The sequence below is a fragment of the Elephas maximus genome, chromosome 23 (assembly GCF_024166365.1).
Source record: "Elephas maximus indicus isolate mEleMax1 chromosome 23, mEleMax1 primary haplotype, whole genome shotgun sequence".
Classification (NCBI taxonomy): Eukaryota; Metazoa; Chordata; class Mammalia; order Proboscidea; family Elephantidae; genus Elephas; species Elephas maximus.
This window is the reverse complement of record NC_064841.1, coordinates 9,342,939-9,364,340: the sequence shown is the minus strand read 5'-3', so window position 1 is coordinate 9,364,340 and position 21,402 is coordinate 9,342,939. Positions and strand designations below refer to the sequence as shown.

Sequence of the window (21,402 nt, the reverse complement as noted above, 5' to 3'; positions counted from 1 at the left end):
CCACAGCATGCACGCAAAAGAGTTGCGCGTTACCATCCAGAGGGCTGGCGAGTCTCTTCTACCTCCCACCACACCTGGAACAAGGCTGTCAAGAGTAGGTGTTCCTAAGTGTCTCAGGCAGATAAGTGTCTGAGTTAGTGAAACTGGATGTAGAACCCAAATCTGCCGGGGGCTGTGACTGGTAGGTTCCCGCCGTTTCACCTGCTCTTTAGCCCTCTCCCTACACTCCCCACTCCCTCCAAAGGTCCCCGCACAGAACCAAGATGGTGGGTCAAGACGGGGAAACAGGTCCGTTCTCTCCCCCGCGCGTGCGCGGTCGCCGGGCCGCGCAGGCGCATTCCTTCTTCCCTCCCGACCTTGGCGGACCGCGCCTGCGCACTGAGGCGCAGCTCGCGGCTCCGGCTCGGCCTCGGGCTGACTGCAGTGTCGGCGTGAGAGCGGTCGGGGCGGCTGGCTCGCTCAAGATGAGGCTTCTGCTGCTTCTCCTGATGGCGGCGTCGGCGGTGGCCCGGTGCGAGGCCTCGGCCAACCTGGGCGGCATGCCCAGCAAGAGATTAAAGATGCAGTACGCCACGGGGCCGCTGCTGAAATTCCAGATTTGGTGAGTACATCCGCCCCGCCGCGCCTCTGCTCGGCGCTGCTCGCTACGCGAGGCCCCGGCTTTGCGGCCTAGCCGGCTGCGCCTTCCCTTCCCCGAGAAACTGCGCAGCGGCCTTCCGCAGCCTGCCTGCCCCGGGGCCGCCCTCCTTCGTCTTCACGCCTTTCTCCCTCGGCTCCTAGAACGGTGGGACGGGGAAGCCGGGCGCGAGGAGGCTGAACGCGGAGAGGCGAGGCCGTGGGGTCCGGGCAGTCCCGCCATGGCCACCGCGGCCGCCTGCGGAGGTGGGGATGAGTCGGCGCCTGTCGCCCTGCCGCTTCCTTTCCGGGAGCCCTGCTGGGCGAAGGCTCGAGGCGGGACCGCGGGGTGACGGCGGAGTCGGGGGGCGCAGGGACGGAGGGGGCGCCAGGGCTGCGAAGGGGGCGCCAAGGCTGCGGAGGGGGCGCAGGGACGGAGGGGGCGCCAGGGCTGCGGAGGGGGCGTCAGGGCTGCGAAGGGGGCGCCAAGGCTGCGGAGGGGGCGCAGGGACGGAGGGGGCGCCAGGGCTGCGGAGGGGGCGTCAGGGCTGCGAAGGGGGCGCCAAGGCTGCGGAGGGGGCGCAGGGACGGAGGGGGCGCCAGGGCTGCGGAGGGGGCGCAGGGACGGAGGGGGCGCCAAGGCTGCGGAGGGGGTGCCAGGGCTGCGGAGGGGGCGCCGGGACGGAGGGGGCGCCAGGGCTGCGGAGGCGCTGGTTTTCATGTGGCGGTTCCCGAGTGTCAGACGGGGAGCGCGCGCTGCTCGTCCACTTTGATCTTTGCGCCCCGGCGCCGGCCTTCTCGCCCCCCCGCCCCCCGCAGCCCCCAAATTGGCTGCTCTGGCGTCTCCCTCTACCTTTCAGGTCTCTTCTTGGGTCTTCAGAGAAATAAACCCCCCTCCCCCGCAAAATGACAGTTTTCGACGCTGTTCAGTAAGTGATGTTGTTTTTGCCTAGTTAAGTCTTTCATGGAAACTCTGGTGGCGCAGTGGTTAAGAGCTACGGCTGCTCACCAAAAGGTCAGCAGTTCAAATCCAGCAGGCGCTCCTTGGAAACCCTTTGGAGCAGTTCTGCTCTGTCTTATAGGGTCGTTATGAGTCGGAATCGACTCGACGGCATCGGGTTTTGGGTTTTGGTTTAGTTAAGTATTAAGAGCAGGACATTGTTGCATATTAATAGGTAAGTGGAGTTGAGGAAGATGTGAAAAGCCTTAAAAGATTTTCTTAAAAATTGAGGAAACGGGGATCCTGTACCCTAAAAGATGACGTTTTCTCAGGATGGGATAGTCAGTAAATCTTTAGGATCTTGGTAATTTGGATTATTGGTGTTGGCCATCATTGTATTTAAAATCAGCTTTTAAAACTTAATGTATTAACAATGAAAAAAATGAATCTTAAAAAAGCAGTTGCTAATAATTAATTTAGACTATAATTTTGCCCCAGAGTCGATTCCGACTCATAGCGACCCTGTAAGTATACTAAAATTTAGATTTTCTCTTTCCCCAACTAGCTTGTGTTTAATCTTAAAAGTTAAAAAAAAAAAAAAAAATCAGTTTAAGGTGACCTCTAAGCCAGAGCGTCAAAATAAGATGTTGAGATCTTATTTACAGAATAAAAGCTAAAAACGTTTCAACTTCTTCCTGATTTAAAAAAAAAGAGCTCCCTGTACTGGCATATATCATCTCATGTAAGAACACAGGTGTGAGTCATAACTTGACCATTCTATGCTATATTTATTCATTTATTTTGTTTTTTTTTTTTTTTTGGTCAGAAAGTGGTAGTCATCTTGCCAACCTGTAAAGATTGTTTTATGCTTTTGGATTTAAGTAATTAAAACAAGACAGCGGTTTCCAAGTTGTCATTTTCTATTTTCCACTTTCCCATCTCTTGATTTCTCATTTGTTTTTCCCGTTACTCTTCTTTTACAGTTGCGTTGTTCAAATATTTGACATGCCTTCCACTGAGAATATTCATAACAGGATTTTCAAAAGATGTAACCGGATGTAGGGAAGGGAATTTGGGTGCCTCAAATTAAACTTTTTAAAAGAGTTGTTAGTACTTTAGTTGACCTTTTTGTTTGTTTTTGCCTTAAGTGCAGGCTTATCCCAAAAGTCTGATGCAGTTTTCTTCTGTAGCCACCCTGAGCATGTACATAACAAAAGTGCTTCAGAGAGATAACTTCATTTTTGCCATACTCAAAACCAAACCAAACCTATAGGTCGGAGTAGAACTGCCCCATAGAGCTTCCAAGGAGCGCCTGGTGGATTTGAACTGCTGACCTTTTGGTTAGCAGCTGTAGCACTTAACCACTACACCACCAGGGTTCCCTATGGGCTATCTTTTGCTGCTTCTCCCCATCCCCTCAGGGATTATCTGTGTATATCTTACTGCCTACCAGTCTATTGCCACTCTATTCTGACTCATTGTGACCCTATAGTAAAGCGAATCTTGGGTTTTTGGTTTTGGCTGAATCTCTTTGGCATTCACTTGCAAGTATGCTTGGGGAAGGACAGGAAGCTGATGGACTGTTGAACATACGTGAAAATTCTTTTCTACCTTTCAGAGCTCTTCTATTTGAAGTCTGAGTGCTCTAAAATGCAGTTTTTCATTAATCACCACTGTTAACAATCAGAAGAGAGCCATTGTTATCTTTTCAGTTGCTGTTATCCCATATTACCTTTTGCACAAGCATATTTTATTTTCTTTATATAATTTGAGTTCTGTCACCTAGTAACTGTATTACTTTTATAATTGCTAATGGTACAAAATCACAATACACTAGACAAATGCAGTTGAAGGGAGAGAGAATAGACTGGAAAAATAGCCTAAATGCTTGAAGAATAGCCTAAAACAAACTTTTCCTGTACTGTGTTCATGTGTTTTTTTCCCCCCCAATATTCATTCAACACCAGCTATGTTTCAGGGGCTAAAGATGTGATGAACAAGACAGATACAGCCCCTCAGGGAGCCTACAGAGACAGCACGGTAAAGTTCCCTTGTCACATTTTTCTTTCTTGTGATTTTTAGGTGCAAATGTATTCTATGAATTTGGGGTTATTGAGGAGAGGGGTGCTTAGGTGAAGAGGAAGTAGGCTGAGTGGGAATAGTTGAACTTATTAACCAGAAGCCCTGGCAGTTACTGCTTTCCATCCTATCTACATGTATGTTTACTTCATGTATGATTTAGCATGTAGCTGCTTCTACAGTATTCAGTCAGTTGCAGTTTAAAGAGATTACTGGCTACACTTCTTCACAGTTGATACTTGTTTTAACAGTGACAGTTGATACACTGAGAATAGTAAAAAAAAATATATATATATATATATAGTTTAAATGAAGATTTCAAGTATTAGGCCAATATAGCGGAATTTTCAAATTTTTGTTAATTTAAGAATCAGCTTTTATAATTTTAGGGCAACTACAAACTGGAGTTTGAAGAGGTAAATAATTAAAAAACAGATTTTCATTTAAATGTAAACAAACTCAGCCTTTGCTTTCATAGTATGGAGGTAAGAAAAAAGGACTCAAGACTGATTTGGATGCCAGTACTGATTAAAGTTCATAAAATGCTGAATTGACCAGATCTGAGAAATACTGAATTACTGAGATCATGTTAGTCATTGTAGGCTTAACCTGTTGCCGTGGAGTTGGTTCAGACTCCTAGCGACCATATGGGAGAGTAGAACTGCCCCATAGGGTTTCGAAGGCTGTAAATCTTCAGGGAAGTAGGCTGCTGCATCTTTTTTCTGTGAAGTGGCTGGTGGGTTGGAACTGCCAGCCTTTTGATTGGCAGCTGAGTGCTTAACCACTGCACCACCAGGGCTCCATTACAGATACAATACATATTCAGCAGAAATTTGAGTACCTACTATGTGCAGGCACTTTGCTTGGTGCTAAGAATTCAATTCAGTGCTCTCAGGGACTTCACAGGCTGGAGGAGAAGACAGCTGTTAATCCATAGACTACACACATATAAAATTGCAACTGTGTTACCTGCGTGCAGAAAGGTTATATAGTGGTATGAGGGGGACATAGTCAGGGACCAGGGGAGGGTTCCTTGAGGAAATGAACTTTTAACTGAGGTTTGAAGGATAAGTAAGACTTAGGCGCAGCGGTGAGAAAGAGCTTTCCAGGCAGTGGGGATAATAGGTGCAGTGGTCCTGTAGAGGGAGAGAGCGTAGCTTACTTGAGGCAGAGACTGTTGACCTCAGACCGTAGACAGGATGGCACAGCCCTTACAGAGTCTAGTAGGTCATGCTAAGGATTTTGGTCTTTACCCTAAAGAGCTGTGGAAACCCTTCAGTGTTGAATGTAGAATGAGGTGGGCAAGTGAGCATGATGAGATCTGATTGGCATTTTATAAAGCTCAGCTAGTTGCACTGTGTGGAGGAAACATTCTATGGGATAAAGAGTGAATGGGGGAAACCATTTAGGGCTGTTGCAGTTGTCAAGGCAAAGGTGATGGAGGTTGAAGAGATGAAAATAGAAGTAGAGAGAAAAGGACAGGTTTGAGAGAGCTTTAGGAGGTAAGCTAACTGCTCTTGGCGATGGATTATGTATTTGGGGGAGGGGTAGGCAGCATGTGTACCACTCGGAAGGAAAAATGCTGCTGTTGAAGCGATGACACACTAATGATTGTAAGACGAACCTTGATTTTTCAGAGATGCTAACTAAGTATGGAGTAATGTGCTTCTTGGAGTCATGAAATGCAGGAGTAAGGACCTTTAGAAGCTGGTCCAGGGTAGTAATAAGAGTGTCACTAGAGAACAAAAAAGGGTGGCCGCTACATCCCTCTACCAACAGGTTAAAAGGTTTTTTAAATGCTGTGTTTGCATGGAATTTAGTCACGCATTTTGTTTTGTTTTGTTTTGTTACTTCTGATACTGTTGTCATTAGTGCTGTGCTGAGAACTCTGAACCTTTGAAAGCTTTCCTCTTCGACTTTCAACTCTTTCAAAGCTTTAATAGTTTCCTGGTTATGAAAATAATTACATTTAAAAATAATTTTAAAAGGAGTATAAGGAAAAAAAAAAAAGTAAAAATTCCTCGTAACCGTCTATTAACGTTTTGATGGGCTTCCTTCAAGAGGACTGCCTACACAGACATACGCTATACAGTGTAGTTTTACATAAATAAGTTCTTAACTTGTATGCATCTTTCATCTTGCGTTTGCTTTTTTCCCTCCACTTTTTATGTCAGTAAACTATTCCATAATATGGGGATGCCTTTATTTTACCAACCTTTTAGTAGTTAACATTCAGTTTGGTCCTAATTTTTCATAAAATTACAGTGCTGAGATGCATACCCTTCAAATATCTCTGTGTACTTGTCCAGTTATTTCTGTAAGTAAATCTGTAAAAGTAAAATGTATGTCAGAGGTTATCAGATTTTAAATTTCAAGGTAGGCAGCTTAGTTAATGCTCCTACTATAAGATCGTAGAATGTGTTGAGTCTGTGAAAATTTGTAGCTTTATTGCATTGTAATCGGAAGGTGACATGTGCTGTTTCAGTGTGTTGGATTTTCTTTGTGACGTAACAGACACGGTCAGTAGTTGTACATAGTCTGTGCGCTCTCGTAAGTCATGTATCTTCTATAGGAAAAAGAATCTCGTCTATGAAATCTGTCTTATTAATGTAGTAATATTCAGAGCCTTTATAATTTTTGTTATTATCACTGATTCAGTTTTCCACAACAGTAACGTTCTTCTTAGGGCTTCAAGGTATGTTTGGTTTTCCCTTTGAGTTTTCTGGAAGCCCTTATCTTTTTATCATCCTTCTGCCTCTTGCAGACCATTCTTGGATGTAGACTCTCGTTTTGAATCTTTTGGTTGTGGTTTCTGCTCTTTTGTTTTGTGACTTTTTTTCCATAGTCCCTCAAAGTTTTTTTCTTTTCTTCCTTACTGTTTCTCAAACAAGATAAAAATAAACAACTTGAGATATTATCATCTGACAACTATATCATCTCCAGTAGAATGTCACCAGCTCCAAGAAGGCCTAGGTTTTTGTCTGTTTTGCTCACTGCCATATCCCTGGAACAGTACCTGTCATCAGTCAGTGTTGAGAAAAATGAATGAATGCCCTGTGGTAGCCCACCGTAGTGGGCCCTGTGGTAGCCTCTGCCCCCTACTATTAAATTACTGACTGGAGTACAGATGACAGCTCCTGGTATAGCTCCTTTCTGACAGGCTTTTCCCTGGTTGGTCTCTGCTTTAGCTTGGTAGCTGTTATGCATAGGATGGTATAGATGTAAAACGTGAGTTTTGAACATACTCTGCTATCAGCAGTTCTCTTGTCCTGATGGGGCTAGGTTACACTTCCCAGAGTTCATTGTGCTGTTTGTTGCCAGTCCTCTTCCTGCTGTCCTGATTGCCCGACACACCCTTACCACTTACCCTGTTGGTGTTTTTCTTCCTTTCTTTCTATTCTTAAACAGCCTCTGCCAGGATATAGAAAAGTTGGGGATGGGAACACCTATAGTACTTTTACCCACTTCACTGAAGCCAAAGGACAACTAACTGCCTTACTCTCCCTTTGGGACAGGCCTTAGATCTGTGAGCTTTCAGACCGAAATTTTCCTAAAGCAGAGTTTAGGTAATTTTTCTTAATCCTGTTCCTTCTATCTGCTTTATAATGAATTATCATTTTCTCCTAGATTTTGTCATTAGACTCTTGGTTAGTGTCTCTCTCTCTCTATATATATATATATTTGCCAACTGACTTTTTAAAAAATTTTGTAAAATATATTTAACATAACATCTGCCAATTTAACGTTTTTCACATAAACAATTCAGTGACACCAGCTGTATTCGTGTGGTATATTTTTGTCAATTTCTGTAATTTCAGAATTTGAGAGAAGCTATGAACCAGAAGATTCATTAAAGATTTTTAGCAGTTTAATATTTTAGAAAAGTAATTCTGACTAGTAGAGAAAAATGAAAAGCAGATTAAATAGTATCAAAGATTCTTACAGCACTTGGAATAGGAATGAAAATGGAACTCATCTGTTTTTATTGTGATTGGTCTCTACTTTGGCGTTGCAGTACTTGCTTGAAGAAGGTGGCTTAACCTATCTGTAAGGATCTGTCATTACCAAGCCTAGTGTTTGTACCAAAGCACAACAACCTTTACTTCAGGAATGCTACTCGTTTCTTCACTTTGACAAGTGGTTAACTTGGGAAGCAGTTGTGTCACTGACCAGGGCTACTTAACAACCATGACTTGGTTACCTCAGCACCACCAGTCCTAGACATCACCAGTTTGCATCTTGGCGGGTAAGTCTAGTCTTAACATTAGCTAACGGTAGATCGGTTTGGTAGTTGCCATGAGTCATAATTGACTTGACAGCAATGGGTTCGTTTGGGGTTTTTTTTGGTCCATTTTTTTTTTCCATTTTACTAGTAGAAAAGACAGATTATTATTAAGAAAGGCTAGAATACAGGTAGTTTGACATTAAAAGAAATACGATATAAAGATCAGTGCGGTCAGCCCTTTCACTTTAACACTTGTGTTTATAATTTGTCCTACACCGCTAGCTGGGCTTGCTTACATGTTAGCTTATCATTGTTCCCCAGGGCTTGCTCTGTGTTTGTCTCTTAGCTATGCTGTGAACTCCTTTAGGAAAAGAAGCTGACAGAAGTGTTTTACTCGTCTAGAGTGTCTGAGTGCTGTTAGCATTCTTCTGGTAATGGTGATAATGGCTTACCTACATATGTGCGTCACTTTCAGGTGCCTTATCTCTTGTGGTGAAAACTGTTAACACGCTCAGCTGCTAACCAAAAGTTTGGCAGTTTGAGTTCCCCCTGGGATGCCTCAAAAGAAAGACCTGGCAATCTACTTTCGAAAAATTAGCCATTGAAAACCTATAGAGCACAGTTCTACTCTGACAAACGTGAGATCGCCATGTGTCAGAAGCAACTAGTTGTTTTTTATCTCGTGTGTACCATATTTGTTGTATGCTGGAGTCATTCTCCTCATTATGCAAAAGCAGGTATGTGACAAAAACCATAAAAACCAAACCCATTGCCATGAAGTCAATTCCAACTCGCAGCGACCCTATAGGACAGAGCACAACTGTCCCATAGGGTTTCCAAGGCTGTGAATCTTTATGGAAGCAGACTGTCACTTGTCACATCTTTGTACCTTGGAGCAGCTGGTGGGTTCAAACTGCTGACCTTTCAGTTTACCAGCTGAACACTTAACCACTGCGCCACCAGGGCTCATGGATATGTGACAAAGGAAGGTTAATTGGCTTGACCATTTTCTTGTGGTTGGTTAGTGAGAGAGCTGATATATATATGTGTGTGTATATGTATGTATATTTTTTTCCATTGCTCATTCTTTCTACCCTGAATATCCTTTGTTTTATTGAGGAGAACTGGACTTTGGAGTCTTACATAATTTGGGTCCTAATTTTGCTCTGTCGCCTGTTAGCTGTATGACCATAAGCAAGTTAACCTCTCTGAACTTCAGTTTCCTCATCTATAAATGGAGATGATAAAACTTCACAGGATTGTCTTGAGGGTTAATTAAGAATACACATAGATAGTTTGGGCACATAGGTATTAAATAAATTTTAATCATTTTCCTACTGGATAAGTCAGAAGAAAAACAAGACTTGAAAGTGGTAGGACTAATCTTGCAGCCCTGGTGTCGCAATGGTTAAGAGCTTGGCCTGCTAACCAAAACGGCAGCAGTTCGGATCCACCAGTCACTCCTTGGAAACCTTAATGGGGCAATTCTACTCTCCTGAAGGGTTGCTATGATTCGGAATCAACTTGAAGGCAATAGGTTTGGGGTTTTTTTGTTTTGTTTTGTTTTGCTTTAGGACCATTTTGGCCATAATTTTGTTTTGCTCATTTAGCTCAAAAAAGCTATCTTTGTTAAATTTTGTATTAACCCCTAAACTTCATTTTGTTTTAATTTTTTTTATTCTTTTAATAAGTTTATTTTTGGTTATGCGGTTGTGCTTATTCTTTAAAAATACCATCTAAACCCAAAAAGTACTTCCGTGTGGTTATCGTTATTATATGCCGTCAAGTCGGTTCTGACTCATAGCGACCCTGTGTACAACAGAATGAAGCGCTGGTCTGTGCCATCCTCACAGTTCTTAGGCTTGAGCCCATTGTTGCAGCCACTGTGTCAGTCCATCTTGTTGAGGGTGTTCCTCCTTTTCGCTGAGCCTGTGCTTTGCCAAGCATTATGTCCTTCTCCAGGGACTGGTCCCAGCTGATAACACATCCAAAGTATGTGAGAGATAGTCTCACCATCCTTGCTTCTAATGAGTGTTCTGGCTGTACTTCTTCCAAGACAGATTTGTTTGTTGTTCTGACAGTCCATGCTATACTCAGCATTCTTCGTCAGCATCATAATCCAAAGGCATCAATTCTTCAGTCATCTTTATTCATTGTCCAGCTTCTGCATACACATGAGGCCGCCAGTCGTGGCTTGGGTCAGGCACCTTAGCCCTTAAAGTGATAATCTTTGCTTTTTAACACTTTAAAGAGATCTTTTGCACCAGATTTACCTAATGCAATGCGTTGTTTGATGTGCATCGATTGTGGATCCAAGTAAATGAAATCCTTGAAAACCTCAGTTGTTTCTTTGTTTATCATGATGTTCCTTATTGGTCTAGTTGTGAGGACTTTTGTTTTCTTTATGTGGAGGTGTAATCCATACTGAAGTCTTTGTCTTTAATCTTCATCAGTAAGTGCTTCAAGTCCTCTTCTCTGTTCAGCAGGCAAAGTTGTGTTATCTGCATATCGCAGGTTGTTAATGAGTCTTCCTCCAATCCTGATGCCCTGTTCTTCTTCATATAGTCCAGCTTCTTGGATTATGTGCTGGGCATACAGATTCAATAAATATGGTGAAAGGATACACAACCCTGACGCACACATTTTCTGACCTTAAACCACACTGTATCCCCTTAAACCACGCTGTATCCCCTTGTTCTGTTCGAATGACTATTTCTTGGTGTAAGTACAGGCTCCTCATGAGCAACTGAGCGTTTTGGGATTCCCATCCTTCACAGTGGTATCCATAATTTGTTATGGTCTATACAGTTGAATGCCTTTACGTAGTCAATAAAGCACAGGTAAACATGTTTCTGGTATTCTCTGCTTTCAGCCAAGATCCACCTGACATCAGCAGTGACAGCCCTTGTTCCATGTCCTTTTCTATCTGGCTTGAATTTCTGGCGGTTCCCTGTCAAAGTACTGCTGCAATAGCTTTTCAATGATCTTTAGCAAAATTTTACATGTGTGTGATATTAATGGTATATTTGATATATATATATGTACTAATGATAGTATGTCATATATTAATGGTATATTTATAAGGTAGATATTTTAAAAGATACTTTCTTACTAGAATTATTTGTGACTCCAGGCAGAATCCCTCATACCTTCCTGTCATACCTGGGTAGCATTTACTCTCATTCTCTCTCTACCTTATTTGAGAGGAGATAGTCAGGAAGAGTGAAGCTTTTGAGAATTTTAAGCAGAACTAGACCTGATGGACATACTAATTTAAATTTTCCATCACTGCTACAGCACGCTTCTGTGACACTTTAGAAAAGCAGGCTAATATAGGACTTTGGGAGTGGCTTCGGTTCTGAGTTAGTAGGGTGTCCAGGGGATGTAGTCTCAGGGGTCCCTCCAGTCTCAGTCAGACCAGTAAGTCTGGCCTTTTTTGTGAATTTGAATTTTGTTCTATATTTTTCTCCCACTCTGTCAGGGACCCTCTATTATGATTCCTGTCAGAGTGGTCGGTGGTGGTAGCTAGGCACCATCTAGCTCTTCTGGGCACAGGCCGGTGGTGGCAATGGTTTATGTGGTCCATTAATCCTTTGGACTAATATTTTCCTTGTGTCTTTGGTTTTCTTCATTCTCCTTTGCTCCGATGTTATGGGACCAATAGATGTGTCTTAGATGGCTGCTCAAAAGCTTATAAGAACCCAGAGACTACTCACCAAAGTAGGATGTAGAACATTTTCTTCACAAACTATGTTATACCAGTTGCCTAGTTGTCCCCTGAGACCATGGTCCTCAGCCCTAGTTACTTGGTCCCTTAAGGTGTTTGGATATGTCAAGGAAGCTTCTATGACTGTGCCCTCTTTGTGTATTCTATTATGTATGTGGAAAGCATTTTTTATTAACAGATTTACATGGTATGTAGGCACTCAATAAAAGTGACAGTAAAGGCATGCAGTAAATGGTGATTTATCTGCATTTTGAAGGAATTATGTCTCTTGTCAAATCCTTCACATACTACTACATATTTTTATTAGTGTTTCAATACATTTTTGAGGTATTAGTCACATGCCATAAAATTCACTCAGTGAATTTTTATAAGTTATCAGGAAGACTGACAAAAAAGTAAAATGCAGCAATTCGCCAAACTAGAAAGGTCTCTTGGCCGCTTTGTTTATTGCTTTCCTGTTTGTCTTACACTTTTACCTGTTGGTTGTAAATTGATTTCAGGTGACGTTGGAATAAACTCGTAATAAAGTCGAGACTCAGAACCTCTTAGAAGCCACTTTAGGCTGTGTGTGTGTGTGCTCGTGTATTCACAGAGGAAAGGGGATCGCTTGGTTTCATAGAATACACTCCTTTCACCTGTTAAGCTGCCACCTCTTTCGTGATGTTTTTGCAGCTTTTTAAAAAGTCAAGCAAGTTCCAGTCCACATTTTTTGTCGTCATCCAAAATGTGTGCACACTCCCTGTTTGCAACTTAAAAAACAAGAATAAAACACCAGATAAATTCATTATTCAACTCCTGAATGTCTGCTTTCTGGTGTGGTTTATAGAAAACCTTGTTGAGGTTTGATTGCTTAAAACACTTAGAGTGGGTCATGCAGCACGCATCTATTACCTCTTTCTCTACCAAAACGGGTTCTGTCTAAAAATGCAGCAGTCCGTTTTCAGTGACCAGTGAGCTGTTGATCACTGATGTGGACAGTTAGAAACCACAGGATTTACAAAGTGTCTTCCTGATATTCTTGGTAGACAGGGGAACAGTAGTTGAAATTCTTGGGATGCAAGTAAGAGAAACCCATTTGAGGTGGTTTTAAAAAATTGCAAATGCATTAAAAGATTTTTAAAATGATAGTCATGGAATCCAAAGGCCGAGATGAAGGCACCAGGGCCTCAGGAAGGGCTGAAAAGGGAACTGGAACGCCTGAGGAGGCGTCCCTCTTTCTCTGATTCACATTAGTACTTAGTAAAATGTAGTTCAGTTTTCTCTTCCTCAAAGATTGGCTTGTCTCCTCTTCTCAGTCCTGTCGAAGGATTATGGCCCCCACCCCTCCCCCTCCAGTTCTGATGTGAAATGTTTACCTGTGTGGGCAGTTCTTCATTCCTGGAGAAGGGACTCGGCCTCCCGGTGAGAGGTTGCCATTTCTGGAACATTTCCGATGGCAAGGGGTTGGGTTGCTGTGTAAATATAGCTGCCAGGAACCAACTGGGATGAGAGGGCAATCATGGGGGCTGTGGGGAGGTTGGAGTCATTGTGAATAAAAGGGAGGGTTGAGTTCAGGAGATGCTGAGGATAGAAGAAATCACAAGTATTTGTTTCGTAACAGTAAACATTGATTTTGCCCATGTCGTCCTTTATTATATGAGAAGGATGTGGCTGGTTGGGGATTGAGATCAGCTGGCATTTTGTCTACAGTTAGAGAGAGGCAGTAGAGAGAAGGGAGACGTGGGGTGCTTGGCATTGTGAATTAATTAGGAGGCTTGGAACACAGGATGGGCTTAAATGCACAGAACCTATTTGAAATACTCAAGTGGACAAAAGGTTTTTCTGGAATTGCTAAATTTCCTTTCTGTTCACTAGATATAGATCATCTGATATGTAAATAAGTTCTTTTAGAAAAGTATTGTTTGGTATGAAAAATATTTTCAGTGGAGCAGTCGTAGCCGTTAACTCCATGGAGCAGGTATCTCTGCATTACTGGAAGGGCATTTGCACTTTGATTGGGAACTTACGTTTAAGATTCCAGTTCAAGGTTTAGGCTTACTCTTTAGCGCCTTTGGCCCAGGGCCAGAGGGAACAAACAGGCAGGTGCAGCAGTATATTTTTAGTGTGCTCACGTATTGTTGAAGGAACGCTGGGGGTCTGACAGTTTTACTCACTGACCCAGAAAAAGTGGAATAAGTTGAAAGAGCTGGGCGTGGTGGAAGAGGTAGAGTGATGACTGGCGCCTTACTGTGAGCGCATTTCACATAACGTTTTGTTCACCTCGGTAAACACTAGGTATGTCTCACTTTGAAAAACATCTGTTGGCAGTAGTAATTACTTTTCTCAAAACAGAAAAATTATCTTGGGTAGGGCAGTTCTTACAAGCCTGGAGGCAGATATAAGGAGGGAATATGCATAAGCAAACTTGTCTGAAAATACACTGTGACAGTCTTATAAACTGATACAAAAAGCAGGGGCAGGTAAGTATGACAGCTCAAAATATGCAGAAACACGTGAGTAGATATTTGCTGCTGGCTAACAAGAACCCAGATCTGTAAAGCTTGATATTTTTGTTTTTATAATTTATTTTTTGTCATTGAGAATATACACTGTAAAACAGACACTATTGAACAGTGTCAACATGAACAGTTCAGTGACATTGATTACCCTCTTCTGAATTGTTCCTCCCCCATGAACAGAATCTCACAGCCCTCTAACTTTCCTGTCTGATTTTTCAAGCTGCTGTTGTTGGTTTGATCCCAAATAGATAGATCTTAAAAGGGCATAATGGTCAAGGCAGACATTCTTTACTGTTAAAGCTGAAGTATTTTCTGGTTTTAAGAAGCCTTCAGGGGATATCTTTGCTTTAAGGTTTAAAGGTTATCTCAGGACAGTAGTTTTTGGGGATTCAGCCAGCCTCCATCGCTCCGGAAATGCTGGATTCCATGAAAATGTGAAATCTTATTCTGCACTTTGCCCCTTTTGATCAGGATTCTTCTATAGAATCTTTGATCCGAGTGCTCAGTAATGGTAGCTGGGCACCATCGACTTCTCCGGGTCTGTGGTGGAGGCAGTTTTCCACGCACTCCATCTCTTCCTCCTCTTCCTGACTCTGCTTCTTCCTCGGTTGCGCCAGGTGAGTAGAGTCCAGTTGCTGTGCCTTGGATGGTGGCCCCCTGGAAGTCTTTAAGACCCCAGGCGCTATGCGGTGAACTAGGACCCAGAACAGAAGCACTGAACACAATATTGGGCCAGTTAACTGGGATGTCCTCTGAAACCATAACCCCGAGCCTCCAACTAAGGAGCCAGATCCCAGGAGGTATTCGGTTGTGCGTAAGCAGCCTCAGCAGCTGCTCTTTGTTGTTGTTGTTGTCGTTGTTGTTGTAAATATATCTGTCAGACAGCTTTTACCAATTCACTTTTTCACATGTGAATAACTTACTGACAGCAGTTGTGTTAATCAGCTGTGCAACCCTACCCTTAACGAGATTTTCCCATCTCAGCCTCACGTCTTCAGGCTCTGTCCACATTGTGGCGTGTATCAAGACCTCATCTCGCTGGCCGAGTAGCAGTCCACTGTGGAGCTGCCACGTTTGTTTATTCGTCCGACGGTGGGCATTTGGCTTTGTCCACCTCTCGGCTATTGTGAATAGCGTTGCGGTGAACATTGGTGTACGCGTATCTGTTTGAATCTCTGCTTTCAAGTCCTTTGGGTGTATACCTAGGAGTGGAATTGCTGGATCATGCGGTAGTTCTGTTTTTATTTTTCTGAGGAACCACAAAGCTTACTTTTTTAATGGAAGTATTTATGGGGTGTGGGGGGAGTGTAACTTAATGTGAAAAATTTCAAACTTGTACAAAACCTCGCCGTACCCATCATCCAGCTAGTCGTTAATTTGTGACTGATCCTGAGAAACATTTATTTTTAATCTTGGTAATAATTTTTAGGCTTTGAGTAACTGCAAAATAAATTTTGGTGCGTGCTACACCACTTAATGGAAACACTTATCTTTCCGCAGCGTCTCCTGAGGTTATAGGCGGGTGTTCGAGGAGTACATGCGGGTTATTAGCCAGCGGTACCCAGACATCCGCATTGAAGGAGAGAATTACCTCCCCCAGCCAATATATAGGTAAGTGCATTTCACTAACTGGAAAAGAAATTACTTGACTTTATAAATTGTGAATTGGTTGAATTAACTTTCTTTGGTTTGTGTAATTTCTTTATTGGTTATATTAATATACAGAGTTAATTTGACCCAAATATAGATGGCTTCTTGTGTAAGAAGGGAAAGAGGACGAGGGTCATTTCAAAGATGCCAGTCCTTCTAAAGATGTGTTTTCTTTTGTACTTTTTATTGTGGAAATAAGCCAAGAACTCCCAAATCCTTATGGAAAGTCAGTGGTATTAAATACTGTACTTTATTAAAATACTAGTATTTTAAAAGGTCCTGTGTACGTTTGAGTTAACTTTTTTTTATCGATTTAAAAGATATTAAACACTTTTTTTTTTTTTAACTGCAAATAAACTTTGGCTACCAGCTGCTTCTCAATTGTAATTAGTAACTTTCAGATTTGGTGTCTAGAAATATCTGTACACATGTATTTGAATTACTGTAACCTTGAAGTAGAGGAGAAATTGTGACTTCTGATGCATCTTTTCTTTTTTGATAGACACATAGCATCTTTCCTGTCAGTCTTCAAACTAGTATTAATAGGCCTAATAATTGTTGGCAAGGATCCTTTTGCTTTCTTTGGCATGCAAGCTCCTAGCATCTGGCAGTGGGGCCAAGAAAATAAGGTATGTCGCTTAATCACTTTGCTGGCTGGAGATGTTCAGGTTGTCAATGAGAATGTTCTAATGTATTTGCATTTTGAGTGGCTGTACTGATTCACCTGTTCACTTGTGTTAATTTAACTTAAACCGCTTTTTGTCTCTGGGCAAGCTACTTAACCTCCTTGGGTCTCAGTCTCCTTATCTGTATATTAAGAATGATTAGGTTTTACATTTATTATTTTTGGGTGGAGAGGGCAGGGAGGTAGTACTGTTAGTAGAATCTGGGCACAAAATAATTTAATGCTGAATTTCGGTTATACAACTTAGATTCAGGTCATATCCAGCAAAACATATACACATAGAAGGGGCCCTTTTTCCTGATTAACATGGGCGTGTTCATATTTAAAAAGGGGGTTTCCACTAATTTGTTCTTGCCAAAACTACTCTCTTAAAAAAAAATTGTCATGTAGACCTGTTTGTCAAATTGCCTGCAGGATTTTGTGCTATCTTTTATTTGTAGGTTCTTGCTGCAGTGTATGTTCTGTTTAGATCTCTCTTAGGTTCATCTGTCTTACTTAAAATCATCTTTTCTGGAGGGCATATCTTTCTGCTATCAGAAGTGAAACTAATTTCATTTCTTTTTTGGACGAGAATGCTTAGGTTTCCTTCTGTGAAGTATTTTTATTTTGGGGTCCTCCATCTGGACTGCACTTTAGTTCTAGGCTGAGACTACCTTTAGCAGAATCCTACATAACTTTTCTTTTTTCTTAGGGAACCACTTATTTCTAACAACAGGTAAGGCTACTTTAGCAAACCTCCGCAAGTGCTACCTCTAATTGAAGTGTGTCACTGCCCTGTTACTAATGAAATGCTGATGTGCAAAAGGTTAAGGATTAGCAGTAGAACACTTACTGATAGTGTTTCATGCTGTGTTTATGAATTCTGTTGACTCCAAGTTCTCTTTAGTGCATTTTACTTTTGTAGCCATACATTCCGTTGTTGATCTCATATACAATGGGAATGTACTTTGAAAGTTGTAGCTTTTATGACAGCTTCCTGTGTTTGACAGATTGCCTTAAAGAATCGATGTAAATATACTGAAGAACCTTGTCGATTGTTCTGCAAGAAATGCTGGGGTAGCCACTGTGAATCAAAATGCACCTACCTCAGGCGGGGCAGGGAGAAAGCTCTCATCTACTGTGGGCATTTTGGTTTCTTTTTCTGAAACAGTTTTAGCTGTGGATTGGCATCCCTGCTGCATCCTGCGTTAATCTGGTGATTTTGTTAAAGTAAAACCTTCCTGTCCAACAGAGAGCTTCTAGTTTCTTTTGGGAAGGTATAGATTTGCTTTCAAAAGGTAGATAAAGGAACCTTAATTTGCCACTGCTTTCTATCCTACTTTTTTTTCTTAATTTGACTTAAAATAAGTTGCTTGGAACGTGGATAGATTGTATTGAATATTAAAATAAGCTTAGTAGCAATGAGATGTTCACATAGAATTGCTTATCATTGCATCACTAGTCTCTTGTGAATTCCTACATTATGAAAATGGTAAAATCCGTCTTTCTAAAGTAGATTTAAAAAGACCATTTGCCAAATAAAATATGAGATTTTGTATTAAAAAGATGGCTGTGTCTCAAATTGTCTCGTTTTGACTTCAGTGTGACTTTGCCTGTCGTGCTAAACTGTATTTTCCCTCAGGTCTATGCGTGCATGATGGTTTTCTTCTTGAGCAACATGATTGAGAACCAGTGTATGTCAACGGGTGCATTTGAGATAACCTTGAATGGTGGGTTCTGAATAATTTGCATTTTGTGATAAATTTAAAATGATGTATAATTAGCATTAGGCTTTCCTTTTTTTTGTAATGAGGGAAACTTTAATGTTCAATAAAAGTATATTTGAAAGAAACTTGAAACTTCAGGGTATAGAAGAATTTATGAAATTTCAATATATTTTCTGTCTTTACCTCTACTTGAACTTCGTATTTTGGAATTCTTTGGAGAGTTGGCCTTCATATGCTGAATTCTCTCTATATACAGCTCTTCCCTACGCCTGTGGTTTATAATAATACCTGTATGATGACAACTCCTGAATGTATAGCTCTGGTCTGTACCAGGCCTGTCTTCTAGGTGCCGTACCCAGGAGTCTGAAAGTACAACCCGGCCCCAAAGTTAACTCTTGATCACCTCTGCTTCCTGCAAGTCCTGTTCACCCCAGCTTGCTCTTCCATCGGCATTTCTGAGTTAATGACACCATCATCTGTCCATCCAGTTGGCCGGGTCAGAAACCTGGGGGAACAGCTCCGTCTCCCTTTCTCCCCATGTCTGATGGACTACTGAGTCTTGTCAGTTCTGCATCCTAAATTTCTCAGACATCTGCTTCTGTTCATCTTTACTGCCACCACCCTAGTCCAGGCCACAATTATCTTGTTCCGCTCCAATCCATTCTCTAAACCAGGAGCTGGCAAGTATGGCCCATGAACTAAGAATTGTTTTTATGTTTTTTAATGGTTGAAAAAAAATAGGAGAATATTTTCTGATGCATGACGGTCATATAAAATTCAATTTTCAGTGTCTGTGAATTAAGTTTTCAATTTCATGAATGAAAAGTTTGTGGAAATATGTTTTCTTTCTGGTTATGTAAGTATTTATCTGATATCTTTGATCTTATATCCTGTGTAATACCCTTGAGTGGTGGTGACGGAGACCGTATATCATCCAGAGCTGGACACATTTGCTGCCTGGCCCTTCATAGCTCGTCAGCCCCGACCCCATCCCTGCCCACCTCTCTCCAGCCTCCCTTCTGCCTTTCCTCTCCTGCTGCCCTGACAAGCTCCCTGAATGTGACAAGCTCCTTCCAAATCTTTTCTCTTCCCTCTGCCTCAAAGGTTTTCTGGGTTTCTGTTCCCATGACCCCCATTCTATCTTGGTGACTTTGTCTTTTAGCTCTCCATTTAAATGGCATTACTTCTCTGGCCAGTCAGTGTGGGAGGCGTGCATTGTACATGCCCCTCGTAGCACTGTAGCACCTTCTAGTTTTAGTTCTTAGCACTTGGCAGAATGGTCATTTTATAGTTATTTGTGTACTTACTTCTGTTTCCCCTGCTAGAATGTAAATCCGTAAGGGCGAGGAAATTACCTCTTTTGCTTACGTTTGTATCCTCAGTGTGTACATAGACACTCTATAAGTATTTGTGAAATGAATGTCCATTACAGACTCTTAATATTTTCTTTGTGATGCGGGTTGTGCCGTTTATTTTTATAGATGTCCCCGTGTGGTCTAAGCTGGAATCTGGTCACCTTCCATCCATGCAACAGCTTGTTCAAATTCTTGACAATGAAATGAAGCTTAATGTGCATATGGATTCTATCCCACACCATCGATCATAGCCCCACCTTTCAGCACTGGAAACTCTTTTGTAAGTACTTTAAAAATACAATTACTCTGTATAGGTTTCATTTCATTCTCATCACTAATCAGCAAGTTACTAGAAATTACATGACTTTCCAGCTTAAGATTTCACAGATGTATGTTTTCTTCATTAAAATTTATTAGCAAATCAAGAGAGTTTGGACCTGTCAAAGTTAAGTAAGGTTGTCTGTATAATTTTATCTTCAAAGCTTAATAATTCAAAGCTTTAACACCTTTTCCTTGGCTGTGAACTCATAATGGGCAGAGTTGATATGTTGTGTTAAAGTATGCATGTACATATATCCTCTCCTCAGTCTGGAATAATTAGCTCCTAAGAGTACACACATTCTTTGTGCAAATTCAGGATAAAATGTGTGTGACCATGGAGAGGTCTTGGCTTTTGCTTAGCAGTGATGTTCTCAGTTCTTTTGCGGTTAACGAATTCACATTCTGAAGGAAAGAGGAGTGATTTTTAAATAAAACGTTCCTTTTCTGTGTCTCTTTCAGACATTAAGGGATTTTTTCAAGAGCAGCGTGACTGACATTATGAAGGCCTGTACTGAAGACAGCGAGCTGTTAGTACAGACCAGATGCTTTTTTGGCAGGCGCGTTGTACCTCTTGGAAAACCTCAGTGCAAGACGGTTTGTCAGTGCTGGCACATCTTGGAGTTCTGCACGTCCGTGGAGTGCAATAATACTGTACAGCTTCCTTTTTTATTTTAATTCAGCCAGTTCATAGTTTAAAAAGTAAACATTACTACTCATAACTTTTTCTTTTGGTCGTATTTGAAAAAGTAGGAAATTGAGTTATTGTTTGATTTTTTTTTTCCCCCCCAAAGATGTCTGTTAAATCTGTTGTGATTTTGTATGAATTTTTCCTTTTTGTAGTTTAAACTAGATCTCTTTGGGGATAGAGCTGTAGTTCCCAAATACTTTATAAGAGCTTTATCAGACATCTCTAATTTGGTCGTGTCCAATCTATAAAGATTTCAAAATACTGCAGATCGTGAACAGTGCATTATACAAGATTACGGAGGGAAATCCTATATCCAGAGTACTCTATCAGTTTGTGTGTATGTGTGTATGTGTGATTACCAGAGAACTACTAAAAGACCAATTGCTTTTTAAACCTTATTGTGTAGTTCAAGTGTCTTGCCTTGACCAGTCTAATGAGTTGATTAACTGGGCCTTTATACTTAACTAAATAAAAAACTAAGCAGATACAAGTTAAATAAAAAGTTTCAATTTGTTGTGCAGTGTGTACCTGTTAGCACTGTATTTGTCTGCCTCCGTTTTTGCTTTTGACTGAACAGGTTAACTTGATAAGGGATACATGTTCCGTTCACACACAAATCAGAGGTTCGTGTGCTGGTTTTGAGGTAATTAAACCTTAACCTCACTAAGGAGGGTTTAGTGGAACTTCTACAACTTGGATATTTGGTGAATGGTGAGCACTTGACCAATAATTTAATTTGTCTAACATACCAGAATTTTATTGTATTTTAGGAACAATTTTGAAGATTTTTTACTCAGTGAATTTAATGTTTTTTCAGAGTTTTTAAAACTTAAATTGATGAAGACTAAGACTAATTCAGCAGAATAGGATCATAATGTAGAAAAATACAATGAGTCATAATAGCATTCATGAC

The 21,402-nt window shown here is 41.4% G+C and overlaps 1 protein-coding gene across 1 annotated transcript; it reads left to right on the top strand.

Annotated features, from left to right (window-relative positions):
- The first annotated feature begins 370 nt into the window (after positions 1-370).
- Positions 371-21,016, top strand: SELENOT (selenoprotein T). Its single transcript, XM_049867856.1, has 6 exons — positions 371-601; positions 15,585-15,695; positions 16,237-16,363; positions 18,041-18,128; positions 19,607-19,760; positions 20,261-21,016. Exons 1-5 carry the CDS (start codon positions 465-467, stop codon positions 19,729-19,731), a joined length of 588 nt encoding a protein of 195 aa, XP_049723813.1. The 5' UTR covers positions 371-464; the 3' UTR covers positions 19,732-19,760; positions 20,261-21,016.
- Positions 21,017-21,402: the final 386 nt, after the last annotated feature.